The sequence below is a fragment of the Oncorhynchus tshawytscha genome, linkage group LG34 (genome assembly GCF_018296145.1).
Source record: "Oncorhynchus tshawytscha isolate Ot180627B linkage group LG34, Otsh_v2.0, whole genome shotgun sequence".
Taxonomy (NCBI): Eukaryota; Metazoa; Chordata; class Actinopteri; order Salmoniformes; family Salmonidae; genus Oncorhynchus; species Oncorhynchus tshawytscha.
Window position 1 is genome coordinate 3,931,505 of NC_056462.1, and position 18,496 is coordinate 3,950,000.

At 54.7% G+C, this 18,496-nt stretch overlaps 1 protein-coding gene across 1 annotated transcript in view; it reads right to left on the reverse strand.

Annotated features, from left to right (window-relative positions):
* LOC112231585 (F-box only protein 41-like) overlaps window positions 1-18,496 on the reverse strand; it is a 134,202-nt gene that overhangs the window by 12,675 nt on the left and 103,031 nt on the right. Inside the window, exon 9 of the mRNA XM_042312104.1 lies at window positions 585-737. Within this exon, the coding sequence (XP_042168038.1) occupies window positions 585-737 (153 nt within the window). The remainder of the gene's footprint in view (window positions 1-584; window positions 738-18,496) is intronic.

Genomic DNA, 18,496 nt, shown 5'->3' on the forward strand with positions numbered 1-18,496 from the left:
TAGTTAATATTGCCTGCTAACATGCATTTCATTGAACTAAATAGCCAGATTGATTGTGTATTGATTTGAAGGAAGGTGATGTTTATAGTTAGGTACATTCGTGCAATGATTGTGCTTTTTTTTCCGCGAATGTGCTTTTGTTAAATCATCACCCGTTTGGCGAAGTTGAAGTAGGCTGTGATTCGATGATAAATTAACAGGCACCACTTCGACTATATGCAACGCAGGACCATCTAGTTAACCTAGTAATATCATCAACCATGTGTAGTTAACTAGTGATTATATGAAGATTGATTGTTTTTAATAAGATAAGTTTAATGCTAGCTAGCAACTTACCGTGGCTCCTTTCAGCCACAAGGTCCTTTTGACGCTGCACTCGCGTAACAGGTGGTCAGCCTGCCACACAGCCTCCTCATGGAGTGCAATGTAATCGGCCATAATCGGCATCCAAAAAGGCTGATTACCAACTGTTATGAAAACTTGAAAATCGACCCTAATTAACCGGCCAATGCCGATTTAAAAATCGGTCGACCTCTAATGCACACTGTACTGTATTATGTGTGATCGCCCCCTGGTGGTAGTACCTGTATGTGACGGCCTGCAGGGCTCGGCAGTAGCAGCTGGCGAGCCACAGCGAGCGGTCAGTTAGCAGGTTGGGACAATGAGACACCTTGAGGATCAATAGGTTCCCTCCTGTAGCCTTCAGCAAGGACTCCAGACCCTCTTCCAGACAACCCCTGGGAGGGAGGGAGGGAGGGAGGGAGGGGGAGGGAGGGAGGGAGGGAGGGAGGGAGGGAGGGAGGGAGGGAGGGGGAGGGAGGGAGGGAGAAACAGACATACAGTTAATAGGTTAATATATATTTATTTACTGAATAACCAATTACTCCGAACAGAACGAGTATTGTCCTGGAGTTGAACAAGGCACTGCAGCAATGTATGCATCTGGAGTTGTCTGTCTAAGCAGTAGAATGTTAATAATGCATATGGCATTACGCCGTTCTGACCAAGAGAGTCAAGACAAATGTCGTACTAAAATGTGTTCAATCTGTTTGTGCAAATCATAATAAAATAGAATAAAAGCCATTTTGTATTTATAAGGATAAGAGGTATAAGCGAGCAAGCATGCAAATGCAGTGTGCACACGCTCAAACACAAGCACGACTCAGTGCATTCTCAACAGTATATAGACTAGGAAGGAGAGATGGGGGGGAGGAGAGAGAGAAGGGAGAGATGATGGGAAGATATGATGGGGGAGAAAGAGAAAGATGGGGGAGAAAGAGAGAGAAGGGGGAGAAAGAGAGAGAAGGGGAGAAAGAGAGATGGGGGAGAAAGAGATGGGGAGAAAGAGAGAGGGGGAGAAAGAGAGAGATGGGGGAGAAAGAGAGATGGGGGAGAAAGAGAGAGATGGGGGAGAAAGAGAGAGAAAGGGAGAAAGAAAGAGAGGGGGAGAAAGAGAGAGAAAGGGGAGAAAGAGAGAGAAGGGGAGAAAGAGAGATAGGGAGAAAGAGAGAGAGAGAAGGGGGAGAAAGAGAGAGAAGGGGGAGAAAGAGAGAGAAGGGGAGAAAGAGAGAGAGATGGGGAGAAAGAGAGAGAAGGGGAGAAAGAGAGAGAAGGGGGAGAAAGGGGGAGATGGGGGAGAAAGAGAGAGATGGGGAGAGATGGGGAGAGAGGGGGAGAAAGAGAGAGATGGGGAGAGAGATGGGGGAGAAAGAGAGAGATGGGGGAGAAAGAGAGAAGGGGGAGAAAGAGAGAGAAGGGGGAGAAAGAGAGAGAAGGGGAGAAAGAGAGAGAGGGGGAGAAAGAGAGAGGGGAGGAGAAAGAGAGAGATGGGGGAAAGAGAGAGAAAAAAGAGAAAGAGAGAGATGGGGAGAGAGAGGGGAGAAAGAGAGAGATGGGGAGAAAGAGAGAGATGGGAGAAAGAGAGAGATGGGGGAGAAAGAGAGAGATGGGGAGAGAGATGGGAGAGGGGAGAAAAGAGAGATGGGGGAGAGATGGGGGAAAGAGAGAGATGGGGAGAGAAGGGGAGAAAGAGAGAGATGGGGGAGAGAGATGGGGGAGAAAGAGAGAGATGGGGGAGAGAGAGGGGGAGAAAGAGAGAGATGGGGGAGAGAGATGGGGAGAAAGAGAGAGAAGGGGGAGAAAGAGAGAGAAGGGGGAGAAAGAGAGAGATGGGGGAGAAAGGGGAGAAAGAGAGAGAGAGAAAGAGAGAAGGGGGAAAGAGAGATGGGGAGAAAGAGAGAGAAGGGGGAAAGAGAGAGATGGGGAGAAAGAGAGAGATGGGGGAGAAAGAGAGAGATGGGGGAGAAAGAGAGAGAAGGGGAGAAAGAGAGAGAAGGGGAGAAAGAGAGAGAAGTGGGGAAAGAGAGAGATGGGGGAGAAAGAGAGAGATGGGAAAGAGAGAGATGGGGGAGAAAGAGAGAGATGGGGGAGAAAGAGAGATGGGGGAGAAAGAGAAGATATATGCATAAGGGGGGAGAGATGAGAATATGGAGAAAGAGAGAGATGGGGGAGAGAGATGGGGGAGAGAGATGGGGAGAAAGAGAGAGATGGGGAGAGAGAAGGGGAGAAAGAGAGAGGGGGAGGGAGAGAGATGGGGGAGAAAGAGAGAGATGGGGGAGAAAGAGGGAGAGAAGGGGAGAAAGGGGAGAAAGGGGAGAGAAGGGGGAGAAAGAGAGAGATGGGGAGAAAGAGAAGGGGGAGAAAGAGAGATGGGGAGAAAGAGAGAGATGGGGAGAAAGAGAGAGATGGGGGAGAAAGAGAGAGAAAGAGAGAGAGAGGGGGAGAAAGAGAGAGAAGGGGGAGAAAGAGAGAGAAGGGGAGAAAAGAGAGAGAAGGGGGAGAAAGAGAGAGATGGGGGAGAAAGAGGGGGAGAAAGTAAGGGGGAGAAAGAGAGAGAAGGGGGAGAAAGAGAGAAGGGGGAGAAAAAGAGAGAGAAGGGGGAGAAAGAGAGAGATGGGGGGAGAAAGAGAGATGGGGAGAGAGGGGAGAAAGAGAGAGATGGGGAGAGAGATGGGGGAGAAAGAGAGAGATGGGGAGAAAGAGAGGAGAAGGGGGAGAAAGAGAGAGAAGGGGAGAAAGAGAGAAGGGGGAAAACCCTGCCAGTTTCAGTAGAGCCTCTCCTCTGGGGAGAGAGAGAGAGAGAAGGAGATGGGGAAAGAGAGGAGAGGGAGATGGGAGGGCAGAGGAAGGGGTGAGGGCAGAGAGTAGGGTGAGAGGCAGAGAGTAGGGAGAGATGGGGGAGACAGAGAGTAGGGAGGAGAGAGAGATGATGGGGGAGAGATGATGGGGAGAGAGATGTGGGAGAGATGGTGGGAGATGATGGGAAGAGATGATGGAGAGATATGGGGAGAAAGAGAGAAGGGAGAGATGGGGGAGAGGAGGAGAAAGAGTGAGAAAAAAAAGGAGTGATGGGGAGAGTGGGGAGAGAGAAAAGGGGAGATGGGGAGAGAGAGATGGTGGGGGAGAGAGATTGAGGGATGATGGGGAGAGGAGAGAGGATGATGGGGGAGAAGGAGAGAGGGATGATGGGAGAGAGAGAGGAGGGATTGGGGGAGAGAGAGGGGGTGGAGAGAGGAGAGGGGATGGGAGAGAGAGAGAGGGATGGGAGAGAGAGAGAGGGTTGGGAGAGAGGAGAGAAGAGGGGATGGGAGAGAGAGAGAGAGGGATGGGAGAGAGAGAAGAGGATGGGAGGAGAGAGAGGATGTGGGGGAGAGAGAGTAGAGGGATGATGGGGGAGAGAGAGAGGGATGATGGGGGGAGAAGAAGTAGAGGGATGATGGGGGGAGAGAGTAGAGGGAATGATGGGGGGAGAGAGTAGAGGGATGAGGGGAGGAGTAGAGGGATGATGGGAGAGAGTAGAGGGATGATGGGGGAGGAGAGTAGAGGGATGATGGGGGGGAGAGTAAGGGTGATGGGGGGAGAGAGAGTGAGGGATGATGGGGGAGAGAGAGTAGAGGGATGATGGGGGGGAGAGAGGAAGGGATGATGGGGGAAGAGAGAATAGAGGGTGATGGGGGAGAGAGAGAGGAGGGGATGATGGGGGGAGAGAGAGGAGAGGGATGATGGGGGAGAGAGAGGAGAGGGATGATGGGGGAGAGAGAAGGGGGAGAAAGAGAGAGATGGGGAGAGAGAACGGGCATAAGAGAGAGATGGGGGGAGAGAGAGATGGGGGGGAGAAAGAGAGAGATGGGGGAAAGAGATGATGGGAGAAAGAGAGAGATGGGGGAGAGATGGGGGAGAAAAAGAGAGATGGGGAGAGAAAGAGAGAGATGGGGAGAGAGAGAGAGATGGGGGAGAAGAGAGAGAGATGGGGGAGAAAGATAGAGAAGGGGGAGAAAGAGAGAGATTAGGGAGAAAGAGAGAGATGGGGGAGAAAGAGAGAGATGGGGGAGAAAGAGAGAGAGATGGGGAGAAAGAGGGGGAGATGGGGGAGAAAGAGAGAAGAGATGGGGAGAGTAGAGAGATGGAGAGAGATGATGGGGGAGAGAGAGTAGAGGGATGGGGGGAGAGAGAGGGGGGAGATGATGGGGGGAGAGAAGAGAGAGAGGGAGGGGGAGAAAGAGAGAGATGGGGGAGAAAGGAGATGGGGGAGAAAGAGAGGGAGATGGGGAGAAAGAGTAGAGGAGATGGGGGAAAGAGAGAGATGATGGGGGAGAAAGAGAGGGAGATGGGGAGAAAGTAGAGGGATGATGGGGGAGAAAGAGAGGGATGATGGGGGAGAAAGAGAGGGAGATGGGGGAGAAAGAGTAGAGAGATGGGGAGAGAGATGGGGAGAGGATGATGGGGAGAGAGATGGGAGGGAGATGGGGAGAGAGAGAGTAGAGGGATGATGGGGGAGAGAGAGAGAGTATGGGATGATGGTAGGGGAGAGAGAGAGATGGGGAGAGGGATGATGGGGAGAGCCAGCAGAGGGATGATGGGGAGAAAGAGAGAAGATATGGGGGGGAGAGAGAGATGGAGAGAGATGATGGGGAGAGAGAGAGTAGAGGGATGATGGGGAGAGAGAGGGATGATGGGGGAGGATGATGGGGATGATGGGGGAGAGAGTAGAGGGATGATGGGGGAGAGAGAGAGTAGAGGATGATGGGGGAGAGAGAGAGAGGGATGATGGGGGAGAGAGAGTAGAGGGATGATGGGGGAGAGAGAGTAGAGGATGATGGGGGAGAGAGAGTAGAGGGATGATGGGGGAGAGAGAGTAGAGGAAGATGGGGGAGAGAGAGAGTAGAGGGATGATGGGGGGAGAGAGAGAGTAGAGGGATGATGGGGGAGAGAGAGAGTAGAGGGATGATGGGGGGAGAGAGAGTAGAGGGATGATGGGGGAGAGAGAGAGTAGAGGGATGATGGGGAGAGAGAGAGTAGAGGGATGATGGGGGAGAGAGAGAGTAGAGGGATGATGGGGGGAGAGAGAGTAGAGGGATGATGGGGAGAGAGAGAGAGTAGGGGGATGATGGGGAGAGAGAGAGTAGAGGGATGATGGGGGGAGAGAGAGAGTAGAGGGATGATGGGGAGAGAGAGAGTAGAGGGATGATGGGGGGAGAGAGAGAGTAGAGGGATGATGGGGGAGAGAGAGAGTAGAGGGATGATGGGGGAGAGAGAGAGTAGAGGGATGATGGGGGAGAGAGAGTAGAGGGATGATGGGGGAGAGAGAGTAGAGGGATGATGGGGAGAGAGAGAGGGATGATGGGGGGAGAGAGAGAGTAGAGGGATGATGGGGGAGAGAGAGAGTAGAGGGATGATGGGGAGAGAGAGAGTAGAGGGATGATGGGGAGAGAGAGAGAGTAGAGGGATGATGGGGGGAGAGAGAGAGAGAGGGATGATGGGGGAGAGAGAGAGAGAGGGATGATGGGGAGAGAGAGAGTAGAGGGATGATGGGGGGAGAGAGAGAGTAGAGGGATGATGGGGGAGAGAGAGAGTAGAGGATGATGATGGGGGAGAGAGAGAGAGAGGGATGATGGGGGAGAGAGAGAGTAGAGGGACGATGGGGGAGAGAGAGAGTAGAGGGATGATGGGGAGAGAGAGAGTAGAGGGATGATGGGGGGAGAGAGAGAGTAGAGGGAGGATGGGGGAGAGAGAGAGTAGAGGGATGATGGGGGGAGAGAGAGAGAGAGGGGATGATGGGGGGAGAGAGAGAGTAGAGGGATGATGGGGGGAGATGGGGGAGAGAGTAGAGGGATGATGGGGGAGAGAGAGAGTAGAGGGATGATGGGGGGAGAGAGAGAGAGTAGAGGGATGATGGGGAGAGAGAGAGTAGAGGGATGATGGGGAGGAGAGAGAGAGTAGAGGGATGATGGGGGAGAGAGAGAGTAGAGGGATGATGGGGGAGAGAGAGTAGAGGGATGATGGGGGAGAGAGAGAGAGAGAGGGATGATGGGGGAGAGAGAGAGAGGGATGATGGGGGAGAGAGAGAGTAGAGGGATGATGGGGAGAGAGAGAGTAGAGGGATGATGGGGGAGAGAGAGAGTAGAGGGATGATGGGGGAGAGAGAGAGAGAGGATGATGGGGAGAGAGAGAGTAGAGGGATGATGGGGGGAGAGAGAGAGAGTAGAGGGATGATGGGGGAGAGAGAGTAGAGGGATGATGGGGGAGAGAGAGAGTAGAGGGATGATGGGGGAGAGAGAGAGAGGGATGATGGGGAGAGAGAGAGAGTAGAGGGATGATGGGGGGAGAGAGAGAGTAGAGGGATGATGGGGGAGAGAGAGAGTAGAGGGATGATGGGGGAGAGAGATAGTAGAGGGATGATGGGGGAGAGAGAGAGTAGAGGGATGATGGGGGGAGAGAGATATAGGGATGATGGGGGAGAGAGAGATAGAGGGATGATGGGGGGGAGAGAGAGAGTAGAGGGATGATGGGGGAGAGAGAGAGTAGAGGGATGATGGGGGAGAGAGAGAGTAGAGGGATGATGGGGAGAGAGAGAGTAGAGGGATGATGGGGGAGAGAGAGAGTAGAGGGATGATGGGGGAGAGAGAGTAGAGGGATGATGACGATGTAAGAGAGAGAGTAGAGGGATGATGGGGGAGAGAGAGAGTAGAGGATGATGGGGAGAGAGAGAGTAGAGGGATGATGGGGGAGAGAGAGAGAGGGGATGATGGGGGAGAGAGAGTAGAGGGATGATGGGGAGAGAGAGAGCAGAGGGATGATGGGGAGAGAGAGAGAGTAGAGGGATGATGGGGGAGAGAGAGAGTAGAGGGATGATGGGGGGAGAGAGAGAGTAGAGGGATGATGGGGGAGAGAGAGAGTAGAGGGATGATGGGGGGAGAGAGAGAGAGAGGGATGATGGGGGAGAGAGAGAGTAGAGGGATGATGGGGAGAGGGGAGAGTAGAGGGATGATGGGGGAGAGAGAGAGTAGAGGGATGATGGGGGAGAGAGAGAGTAGGGGATGATGGGGGGAGAGAGTAGAGATGATGGGGGGAGAGAGAGATAGAGATGGGGGAGAGAGAGAGTAGAGGGATGATGGGGGAGAGAGAGAGTAGAGGGATGATGGGGAGAGAGAGAGAGGGAGATGGGGGAGAGAGAGAGCAGAGGGATGATGGGGGAGAGAGAGAGTAGAGGGATGATGGGGGGGGAGAGAGAGAAGAGGGATGATGGGGGAGAGAGAGAGTAGAGGGATGATGGGGAGAGAGAGAGTAGAGGGATGATGGGGGGAGAGAGAGAGTAGAGGGATGGGGGATGGGGAGATGATGGGGAGAGAGAGAGTAGAGGGATGATGGGGGAGAGAGAGAGTAGAGGGATGATGGGGGAGAGAGAGAGTAGAGGGACGATGGGGAGAGAGAGAGAGAGGGGATGATGGGGGAGAGAGAGAGTAGAGGGATGATGGGGAGAGAGAGAGTAGAGGGATGATGGGGAGAGAGAGAGTAGAGGGATGATGGGGGGAGAGAGAGAGTAGAGGGATGATGGGGGGAGAGAGAGAGAAGAGGGATGATGGGGAGAGAGAGAGTAGAGGGATGATGGGGGGAGAGAGAGTAGAGGGATGATGGGGGAGAGAGAGAGAGAGGGAGGATGGGGGGGGAGAGAGAGTAGAGGGATGGGGGAGAGGGGAGAGGGATGATGGGGGAGAGTAGAGGGATGATGGGGGAGAGAGAGAGTAGAGGGATGATGGGGGAGAGAGAGAGTAGAGGGATGATGGGGGAGGAGAGAGAGTAGAGGATGATGGGGGAGAGAGAGAGTAGAGGGATGATGGGGAGAGAGAGAGTAGAGGGATGATGGGGGAGAGAGAGAGAGGGATGGGATGATTAGAGGGATGATGGGGAGAGAGAGTAGAGGGATGATGGGGAGAGAGAGAGTAGAGGGATGATGGGGGAGAGAGAGAGTAGAGGGATGATGGGGAGAGAGAGTAGAGGGATGATGGGGGAGAGAGAGTAGAGGGATGATGGGGGAGAGAGAGTAGAGGGATGATGGGGAGAGAGAGTAGAGGGATGATGGGGGGAGAGAGAGTAGAGGGATGATGGGGAGAGAGAGTAGAGGGATGATGGGGGAGAGAGAGTAGAGGGATGATGGGGGAGAGAGTAGAGGGATGATGGGGAGAGAGAGTAGAGGGATGATGGGGAGAGAGAGTAGATGATGGGGGAGAGAGAGTAGAGGGATGATGGGGGAAGAGAGAGTAGAGGGATGATGGGGGAGAGAGAGTAGAGGGATGATGGGGGAGAGAGAGTAGAGGGATGATGGGGAGAGAGAGTAGATGATGATGGGGGAGAGAGAGTAGAGGGATGATGGGGGAGAGAGAGTAGAGGGATGATGGGGGGAGAGAGAGTAGAGGGATGATGGGGGAGAGAGAGTAGGAGGGATGATGGGGGAGAGAGAGAGTAGAGGGATGATGGGGGAGAGAGAGTAGAGGGATGATGGGGGAGAGAGAGTAGAGGGATGATGGGGGAGAGAGAGTAGAGGGATGATGGGGGAGAGAGAGTAGAGGGATGATGGGGGAGAGAGAGTAGAGGGATGATGGGGGAGAGAGAGAGAGGGATGATGGGGAGAGAGAGTAGAGGGATGATGGGGAGAGAGAGTAGAGGGATGATGGGGGAGAGAGAGGAGGGATGATGGGGGAGAGAGAGAGTAGAGGGATGATGGGGGGAGAGAGAGTAGAGGGATGATGGGGGAGAGAGAGTAGAGGGATGATGGGAGAGAGAGAGAGGGATGATGGGGGGGAGAGAGTAGAGGGATGATGGGGGAGAGAGAGTAGAGGGATGATGGGGGAGAGAGAGTAGAGGGATGATGGGGGAGAGAGAGTAGAGGGATGATGGGGGAGAGAGAGAGGGATGATGGGGGAGAGAGAGAGAGGGATGATGGGGGAGAGAGAGAGGGATGATGGGGAGAGAGAGTAGAGGGATGGGGGGAGAGAGTAGAGGGATGATGGGGGAGAGAGAGAGTAGAGGGATGATGGGGAGAGAGAGTAGAGGGATGATGGGGGGGAGAGAGAGAGGGAGGGTGATGGGGGAGAGAGAGTAGAGGGATGATGGGGGAGAGAGAGTAGAGGGATGATGGGGGGAGAGAGAGTAGAGGGACACATGGGGGAGAGAGAGTAGAGGGATGATGGGGAGAGAGAGCAGAGGGATGATGGGGAGAGAGAGTAGAGGGATGATGGGGGAGAGAGAGAGAGGGATGATGGGGGAGAGAGAGAGGGATGATGGGGGAGAGAGAGAGTAGAGGGATGATGGGGGAGAGAGAGAGTAGAGGGATGATGGGGAGAGAGAGTAGAGGGATGATGGGGGAGAGAGAGGGGATGATGGGGGGAGAGAGAGTAGAGGGATGATGGGGGAGAGAGAGTAGAGGGATGATGGGGAGAGAGAGTAGGGATGATGGGGGAGAGAGAGTAGAGGGATGATGGGGGAGAGAGAGTAGAGATGAGATGGGGGAGAGAGAGTAGAGGGATGATGGGGGGAGAGAGAGTAGAGGGATGATGGGGGAGAGAGAGAGGAGAGGGATGATGGGGGGAGAGAGAGTAGAGGGATGATGGGGGGGAGAGAGTAGAGGATGATGGGGGGGAGAGAGTAGAGGGAGGGATGATGGGGGGAGAGAGTAGAGGGATGATGGGGAGAGAGATAGAGGGATGATGGGGGGAGAGAGAGTAGAGGGATGATGGGGGGAGAGAGAGAGTAGAGGGATGAGGATGATGGGGGAGAGAGAGTGAGGGATGAGGGGGGAGAGAGAGTAGAGGGAGATGGGGGGGAGAGAGTAGAGGGATGATGGGGGGAGAGAAGTAGAGGGATGGGGGGAGAGAGAGAGTAGAGGGATGATGGGGGAGAGAGAGTAGAGGGATGATGGGGGAGAGAGAGTAGGGAGATGGGGGGAGAGAGAGAGGGTGATGGGGGGAGAGAGAGTAGAGGGATGATGGGGGAGAGAGAGTAGAGGAGATGGGGGGAGAGAGAGAGGAGAGGGATGATGGGGGGAGAGAGAGTAGAGGGATGATGGGGGGAGAGAGAGTAGAGGGAGATGGGGGGAGGAGAGAGGAGAGGGATATGGGGGAGAGAGGAGGAGAGGATGATGGGGGGAGAGAGAGAGAGGAGAGGGGGGAGAGAGAGTAGAGGGATGATGGGGGGAGAGAGAGGAGAGGGATGATGGGGGGAGAGAGAGGAGAGGGATGATGGGGGGAGAGAGAGGAGAGGGATGATGGGGGAGAGAGAGTGAGGGATGATGGGGGGGAGAGAGAGGAGAGGGATGATGGGGGGAGAGAGGTAGAGGGATGATGGGGGAGGAGAGATAGAGGATGAGGGGGGGAGAGAGAGTAGAGGGATGATGGGGGAGAGGAGTAGAGGGATGATGGGGGGAGAGAGAGTAGAGGGATGATGGGGGGGAGAGAGAGTAGAGGGATGGGGGGGAGAGAGAGGAGAGGGATGATGGGGAGAGAGGAGAGGAGAGGATGATGGGGGAGAGAGAGGAGAGGGATGAGGGGGAGAGAGAGGAGAGGGATGATGGGGGAGAGAGAGGAGAGGGATGATGGGGGGAGAGAGAGGAGAGGATGATGGGGGAGAGAGAGAGGAGAGGGATGATGGGGGGAGAGAGAGGAGAGGGATGATGGGGGGAGAGAGGAGAGGGTGATGGGGGAGAGAGAGGAGAGGTGATGGGGAGAGAGAGAGTAGAGGGATGATGGGGGGAGAGAGAGTAGAGGGATGATGGGGAGAGAGAGAGTAGAGGGATGATGGGGAGAGAGAGAGAGAGAAATGATGGGAGAGAGAGAGAGGAGAGAGAGACAGAGAGAGAGGGATGATGAGAGAGAGAGGGAGAGAGAGAGAGTGAGAGAGGGAGAGAGAGAGAGCGAGAGAGAGGAGAGACAGGAGAGAGAGAGAGGGACATGAGAGAGAGAGAGAGGTCACTGTGAGAGAGAGAGAGAGAGCACTGCAGAGAGAGGGAGAGACAGAGAGCGAGAGGAGGAGAGAGAGGAGAGAGAGATGAGGTGAGAGGAGAGGAGAGATGATGAGAGAGAGAGGGAGAGAGATGATGAGAGAGAGAAACGGAGAGAGAGGGATGATAGAGAGAGAGAGAGAGTGACATGAGACGGAGGGAGAGATGAGACGATGCGAGAGAGGGAGAGAGAGAGAGCAGGGACAGAGAGAGCAGGGGATGAGCGAGAGAGAGAGACGTGGCGGATGAGAGAGATGAGGGGGACAGAGCAGAGAGTGAGAGAGCGAGCGAGAGAGAGAGCTGAGAGCAGGGGAGAGAGAGAGGGAGATGAGAGAGAGAGAGAGAGAGGGAGAGAGAGGAGGGAGAGAGAGAGAGAGAAAGAGAGAGAGAGAGAGAGAGGAGAGAGAGACAGAGAGAGAGGAGAGAGATGCTGATGAGGGAGAGAGATGTCATGAGTAGCACGAGGGAGAGAGAGTTAGATGCGACATGCAGAGAGTATGAGCAGGAGAGAGAGAGAGAGACAGAGAGAGAGAGAGAGGGGGATGCAGAGGAGAGAGATGAGTGAGAGAGAGAGAGAGAGAGAGAGCGAGAGAGAGGAGAGAGAGGAGAGAGATGAGAGAGAGAGAGAGATGAGAGATGAGAGAGATGGAGACATGAGAGAGAGAGTGAGTACGAGAGGGAGCAGATGATGAGGGGAGAGAGAGAGGGAGTAGAGCAGGGAGAGATGAGAGACATGAGAGAGGGAGAGAGAGGTGAGAGAGAGAGATGAGACAGAAAGAGCAGAGAGCAGTATGAGAGAGAGAGAGAGAGAGATGAGAGAGAGGGAGACGGAGATGATGAGAGAGATACAGAGAGAGAGAGAGAGGAGAGAGAGTAGAGGGACGACGAGAGAGAGAGCAGGAGGACGATGACATATTACGATTTATACATATATACATGCGAGAGAACAGTATACGTGGTCATTTTAAGAGCACAGAGTTATATTTAGATGTGTGACGGACAGATGTGTAGAGAGAGAGGATGATGATAGTAGAGAGCGGAGACATGTAGAGAGAGAGAGAGACTGTATGTAGAGAGAGAGTAGATGATGGAGAGAGCAGAGGGACGATGTGAAGAGAGAGTGATAGAGTGACGAGGGGAGAGAGCAGAGAGACGATGAAAGAGAGAGTAGAGAGTGGACGATGGAGAGAGAGGGAGGGAGTGATGGGGAGAGAGAGCAGGGACGAGATGAGAGGGAGAGAGGAGGGAGAGAGCAGAGGGAGAGAGAGAGAGTAGGAGCAGAGAGGGAGAGAGAGGAGAGGGACGAGAGAGAGAGAGAGAGAGGGATGATAGAGGGGAGAGAGGAGAGAGATGATGGGAGAGAGAGAGTGAGAGAGATGATGGGGGAGAGAGAGAGAGGGATGGGGAGAGGAGAAGAGTGAGGAGAGAGAGAGAGGGATGGGAGAGAGAGAGAGGGGATGATGGGGAGAGAGAGAGTAGAGGGATGATGGGGGAGAGAGAGGGAGAGGGATGGAGGGGGGAGAGAGAGTAGAGGGATGATGGGGGAGAGAGAGGAGAGGGAGATGGGGAGAGAGAGAGGAGAGGATGATGGGGGAGGAGAGAGGAGAGGGAGATGGGGAGAGAGAGGAGAGGATGATGGGGAGAGAGAGGAGAGGGATGATGGGGAGAGAGAGGAGAGGGAGATTGGGGGGAGAGAGGAGAGGATGATGGGGAGAGAGAGTAGAGGGAGATGGGGGAGAGAGAGAGAGGGATGGGGGAAGAGAGAGGAGGAGAGGGATGATGGGGGAGAGAGAGAGAGAGGGATGGGAGAGAGAGAGGAGAGGGATGATGGGGGAGAGAGAGGAGAGGGATGAGGAGAGAGAGAGAGAGGGAATGGGAGAGAGAGAAGGAGCTTGATGAGGAGAGAGAGCAGAGAGAGCGGCGGGAGAGTAGAGAGAGAGTCATGAGAGAGAGAGGGAGCGAGAGAGAGATGAGGCAGAGAGAGTGGAGAGAGAGAGAGAGGAGAGCAGAGGGATGACTGGCAGAGAGGGAGAGAGTGGTAGAGAGAGCAGAGGGACGACTGCAGAGAGGCAGATGACTGAGAGAGAGAGGAGGAGTGATGAGAGAGAGAGGGACGATGAGAGAGAGAGAGAGACAGACGTGGCAGAGAGAGAGAGAGAGATAAGAGAGAGAGAGAGAGAGGATGAGAGAGAGAGAGCAGAGAGATGATGAGAGAGAGAGGAGAGAGGAGACAGAGAGAGAGAGACGGAGAGACAGGGAGAGAGAGATGAGGGGGAGAGAGGGAGAGAGAGAGAGAGAGAGGAGAGAGAGGGAGAGAGAGGGAGGAAAGACGAGCAGAGCAGGTGGCAGGGAGAGAGAGTGAAGATGATGCAGAGAGTGCAGGATGAGAGAGAGAGAGGGAGACGAGCGGTGTGAGGCAGGGAGTGGATGAGTGTGGAGAGAAAGGGAGGGCAGAGAGAGAGAGGGCAGGGATGACGGAGAGAGACGAGGGCTGCTGGGAGAGAGAGCGGGAGGGCAGGGGGAGAGAGAGAGAGAGAGAGAGAGAGAGAGAGCGAGTGGAGCTTGCCAGAGAGAGAGGAGATGAGTTTGAGTGGAGAGAGAGAGTGACATGGTAGGCAGAGGTGCACGATGAGTGAGTGGATGATGTGGAGAGAGACAGGAGGACATGGGAGAGTGAGAGAGGGATGAGTGAGAGAGAGATGAGGAGGAGGGACATGAGTGGAGAGATGGAGACATGGGAGGACAGATGGTGCAGCTGTAGAGAGTGAGAGATGAGATGATGAGAGAAGGCAGAGGGATGATGAGAGCAGAGAGTGAGAGACACAGAGAGAGAGAGAGTGGAGGACATGAGTGAGAGACAGAGTACGTAGAGTGAGAGAGAGAGGAGGATGATGATGGGGGGGAGAGAGAGTAGAGGATGATGGGGGGAGGGAGAGGGATGAGGGGGGAGGAGAGAGTATGGGGGAGAGAGAGAGAGGAATGATGGGGGAGAGAGAGTAGGGGAGATGGGGAGAGAGAGAGAGAGAGGAGATGGAGTGGGGGAGAGAGAGAGAGAAGAGGATGAGGGAGAGGGAGAGGGATGATGGGGGAGAGAGAGTAGAGGGATGAGGGGGGAGAGAGAGGAGAGGAGATGGGGGGAGAGAGGGAGAGGGATGATGGGGAGAGAGAGAGTAGAGGGATGATGGGGAGAGAGAGAGGGGGATGGGGGGAGAGAGAGTAGAGGATGATGGAGGGAGAGAGGAGAGGGAGGATGGGGGAGAGAGAGTAGAGGGATGATGGGGGGAGAGAGAGTAGAGGGATGAGTGTGGAGAGAGACGGAGGGCATAGAGAGAGAGGGAGATGATGGGAGAGAGATGAGGGCTGCTGGGAGAGAGATGCGGGAGGAGCATGTGGACATAGAGTGGAGGATTGATGGTGGACATGGGAGTGAGTGGAGCTGGCCAGGAGCGGTGATGGTGGAGATGGAGATGATGGAGAGAGACATGAGCAGAGCGGATGAGTGCGCGAAAGACGGAGAGTGAGATGCACGAGAGAGAGAGGGCAGTGGAGGACATGTGAGAGAGACAGAGGGACTGAGTGAGGTGAGGAGATGAAGAGGAGGGACATGTGTGGAGAGATGTGAGACATGGGAGGAGAGATGGTGGTTGCTGTAAGGGTGGAGATGAGATGATGTGAAAGAGAAGAGCGGAGCGGAGTGATGGGGAGAAACAGAGAGTGAGATGCGCAGAGAGAGAGAGGGACGTGTGTAGGACATGTGGTGACAGCTGCAGAGTACTGCAGTGGTGATGAGAGTGGGAGGATGACGTGAGAGAGTGGTGGAGGATGATGCAGCAGAGGGAGAGTGGCTGGCTGTGAGCAGAGAGTGGAGCTGATTGTGCGAGGAGACAGGATGATGGAGTGGACACTGAGTGGACGGGAGAGTAGAGAGAGTGCAGCATGCTAGAGAGCAGAGTGACGACGTGGGAGAGCAGTGGAGCGCTTTGGGTGGTGGCAGCAGTGAGGACTGGTGGCTGGCTGTGAGCAGAGAGTGGCATGTGATTGGCGCAGAGACATGAGTGGACAGCTGGTGGAGCCGATGGAGAGTGAGAGTGGTGCATTTTAGGAGCAGAGTGACACGTGAGAGAGCATGACACTGGGAGAGAGATGGAGGGCAGAGCTGGTGACTGGATGCAGGGCTGATGCGAGAGGGACATGGTGAGATTTGACTGCAGAGACATGAGTGGAGCGATGGTGGAGCCGATGCAGAGGTAGCACTGGAGCAGAGAGGCACTGTGGAGAGATGGGGAGCATGGGAGTACATGGTGAGAGGGCAGGGACTGGTGTGGAGAAGGGCTGATGCAGAGGGAGGATGGTGGTTTGACTGCAGAGGAGATGGAGTGGGGCATGGGAGGATGATGCAGAGGGTGGACACTGGTGCAGAGAGAGCACTTTGTGTGTGGAGAGCTGAGGAGTGACGTGGAGAGAGAAGAGGGACGATGTGAGAGAGAAAGAGTGGAGTGACTGATGGTGAAGCAGAGAGAGTGGATGTGAGATGAGTATGAGAGTATTTGGTGTGAAGAGAGAGATGGATCACGTGGAGAGAGAGATTGATGTGAAGAGATGAGGATGTGATGTGGAGAGAGAAGCAGGGACTGATTGAGAGAGGAGAGTTGGTGACATGTGGTGGTGAAAGAAAAGAGAAAAAGGGATTTATGTGGATGGTGAGTATGAAGGAAGATATTTTGATGTGTGATAGGAGATGGAAAGTGCACGTGGATGTGGAAGGGAGGAGTGGAGTGATGTGATGTGGAGAAGAAGCAGATGCTGAATGGCAGGAGAGAGTGGCTGGCAGAGAGACGATGTGGAGGTGGAGTGAGATGATGGGAGAGGAGGCTGGCTGTGGTGGTGAGAGAAGGAAGATATGTGAGAGGGAGAGAGGGATGATGGGAAGAGAGATGAGTAATATGGGAGAGAATGAAGATGATATGTGAGAAAGGAGAGAGAGAGGAGGATGGTTTGATGTGGAAGAAGAAGATGTGTGCGAGAGATGAAGATGTGTCTTTGTGGAGAGAGTGGCTGGCAGAGCGATGATGTGGAGCGAGTGAGACGCACTGGGAGAGGAGGCTGGCTGTGGGAGGAGGACGTATGTGAGAGGGAGAGAGGGATGATGGGAGGAGAGCGAGTGTATGGGAGCAGAATGAGGACGATGTGTGAGAAAGGAGAAGATAGATGGATCGATGTGGAAGAAGAAGATAATATTGTGAGAGATGAAGATGATGTGTGGAGAGAGAGTGACATGTGAGAGAAGCGGACATGGGTGGAGAGATGGAGGCACTGTGGAGAGAGAGTGGTGCACTGCAGAAGAGTGGACGACAGAGAGCTGAGATGATAGAGCAGAGGAGACGATGTGGAAGAGAAATGATGCAGAAGAGGATGATGTGGTAGATGGAGGTGATGGATGCGGAGGGATGAGGTGACATGGGTGAGGAGGGAGAGAGGGATGATGGAAGAGAGAAGGAGAGGCAGGGACTGGAAGCAGGGAATGGCTGGTGAGGGATGATGGCGGATGGTGAGTATGGAGTGACGCGAGAGAGAGAGGAGAGGGATGATGGGGGAGAGAGAGAGGAGAGGGATGATGGGGGAGAGAGAGAGGAGAGGATGAGGGGGAGAGAGAGGAGAGGGGGATGATGGGGAGAGAGAGAGAGGAGAGGGATGGATGGGGGAGAGAGAGGGAGAGGGATGAGGGGGGAGAGAGAGAGAGAGGATGATGGGGAGAGAGAGGAGAGGGATGATGGGAGAGAGAGGAGGGGATGATGGGGGGAGAGAGAAGAGAGGAGAGGGGTGAGGGGGAGAGAGAGAGGAGAGGGATGATGGGGGAGAGGAGAGGAAGGGATGATGGGGGAGAGAGAGGAGAGGGGATGGATGGGGAGAGAGAGAGGAGAGGGATGATGGGGGAGAGAGAGAGGAGAGGGATGATGGGAGAGAGAGGAGAGAGATGGAATGGGGGAGAGAGAGGAGAGAGTGATGGGGGGAGAGATGATGGGGGGAGAGAGAGGAGAGGGATGATGGGGGAGAGAGAGAGGGAGGGATGATGGGGGAGAAGAGAGAGGAGGGGGAATGATGGGGAGAGAGAGGAGAGGATGATGGGGGAGAGAGAGGAGAGGGATGATGGGGGAGAGAGAGGAGAGGGATGATGGGGGGGAGAGAGAGAGGAGAGATGAGGGAGAGAGAGAAGAGAGGATGATGGGGGAGAGAGAGGAGAGGGATGATGGGGGAGAGATGATGGGGGGAGAGAGAGGAGAGGGAGATGGGGAGAGAGAGGAGAGGGATGAGGGGTGAGAGAGAGGAGAGGGTGATGGGGAGAGAGAGAGGAGAGGGATGATTGGGGGAGAGAGAGGAGAGGGATGATGGGGGAGAGAGAGAGGAGAGGGATGATGGGGGAGAGAGAGAGAGGAGAGGGTGATGGGGAGAGAGAGAGGAGAGGGATATGGGGGAGAGAGAGAGGAAGAGGGATGATGGGGGGGAGAGAAGAGAGGAGAGGGATGATGGGGGAGAGGAGAGGAGAGATGATGGGGAGAGAGAGAGGAGAGGGATCGATGAGAGTGATGAGGGCGACATGGAGAGAGAAGGAGATGATGGATGGTGAGGGAGGAAGGAGGATGAGAGGCAGAGGTTGAGGTGAGAGGAGTGATGCGATGCAGGGAGGAGAGGGAGTGACGAGGAGAGAGAGAGAGATTAGGATGTGTATGGTTAGAGCATGTGAGAGAAGAGAGGAGTGATGTGATGAGATGAGGCAATGGCTGGCAGAGAGATGGTGTGAGAGAGGAAGAGAGACGGAGGACTGATGAGGGAAGAGAAGTGATGTGATGGGTGAGAGAGACAGAGAAGGATGTGGATGGAGAGAGTGAAGAGAAGCGTGCTGCAGAGAGGAAGAGAGGGAGCGATGTGAGAGATGGAGGATGAAGCGAGTGGTGAGAGAGAGAGAAGGAGTGATGTAGAGAGGGAGAGAAGGAGTGATGGGGAGAGGAAGAGAAGGAGTGATGTGAGAGGAAGAGAGGGAGTGAGGAGACAGGTAAGAGAAGGAGTGATGGAGAGAGGAATGAGGCTGAGTGATGGAGACATGGGAGATGAGGGAGCGATTGAGAGAGGAGGAGAGGGAGGATGGGGAGAGTGGAGGAGAAGGAG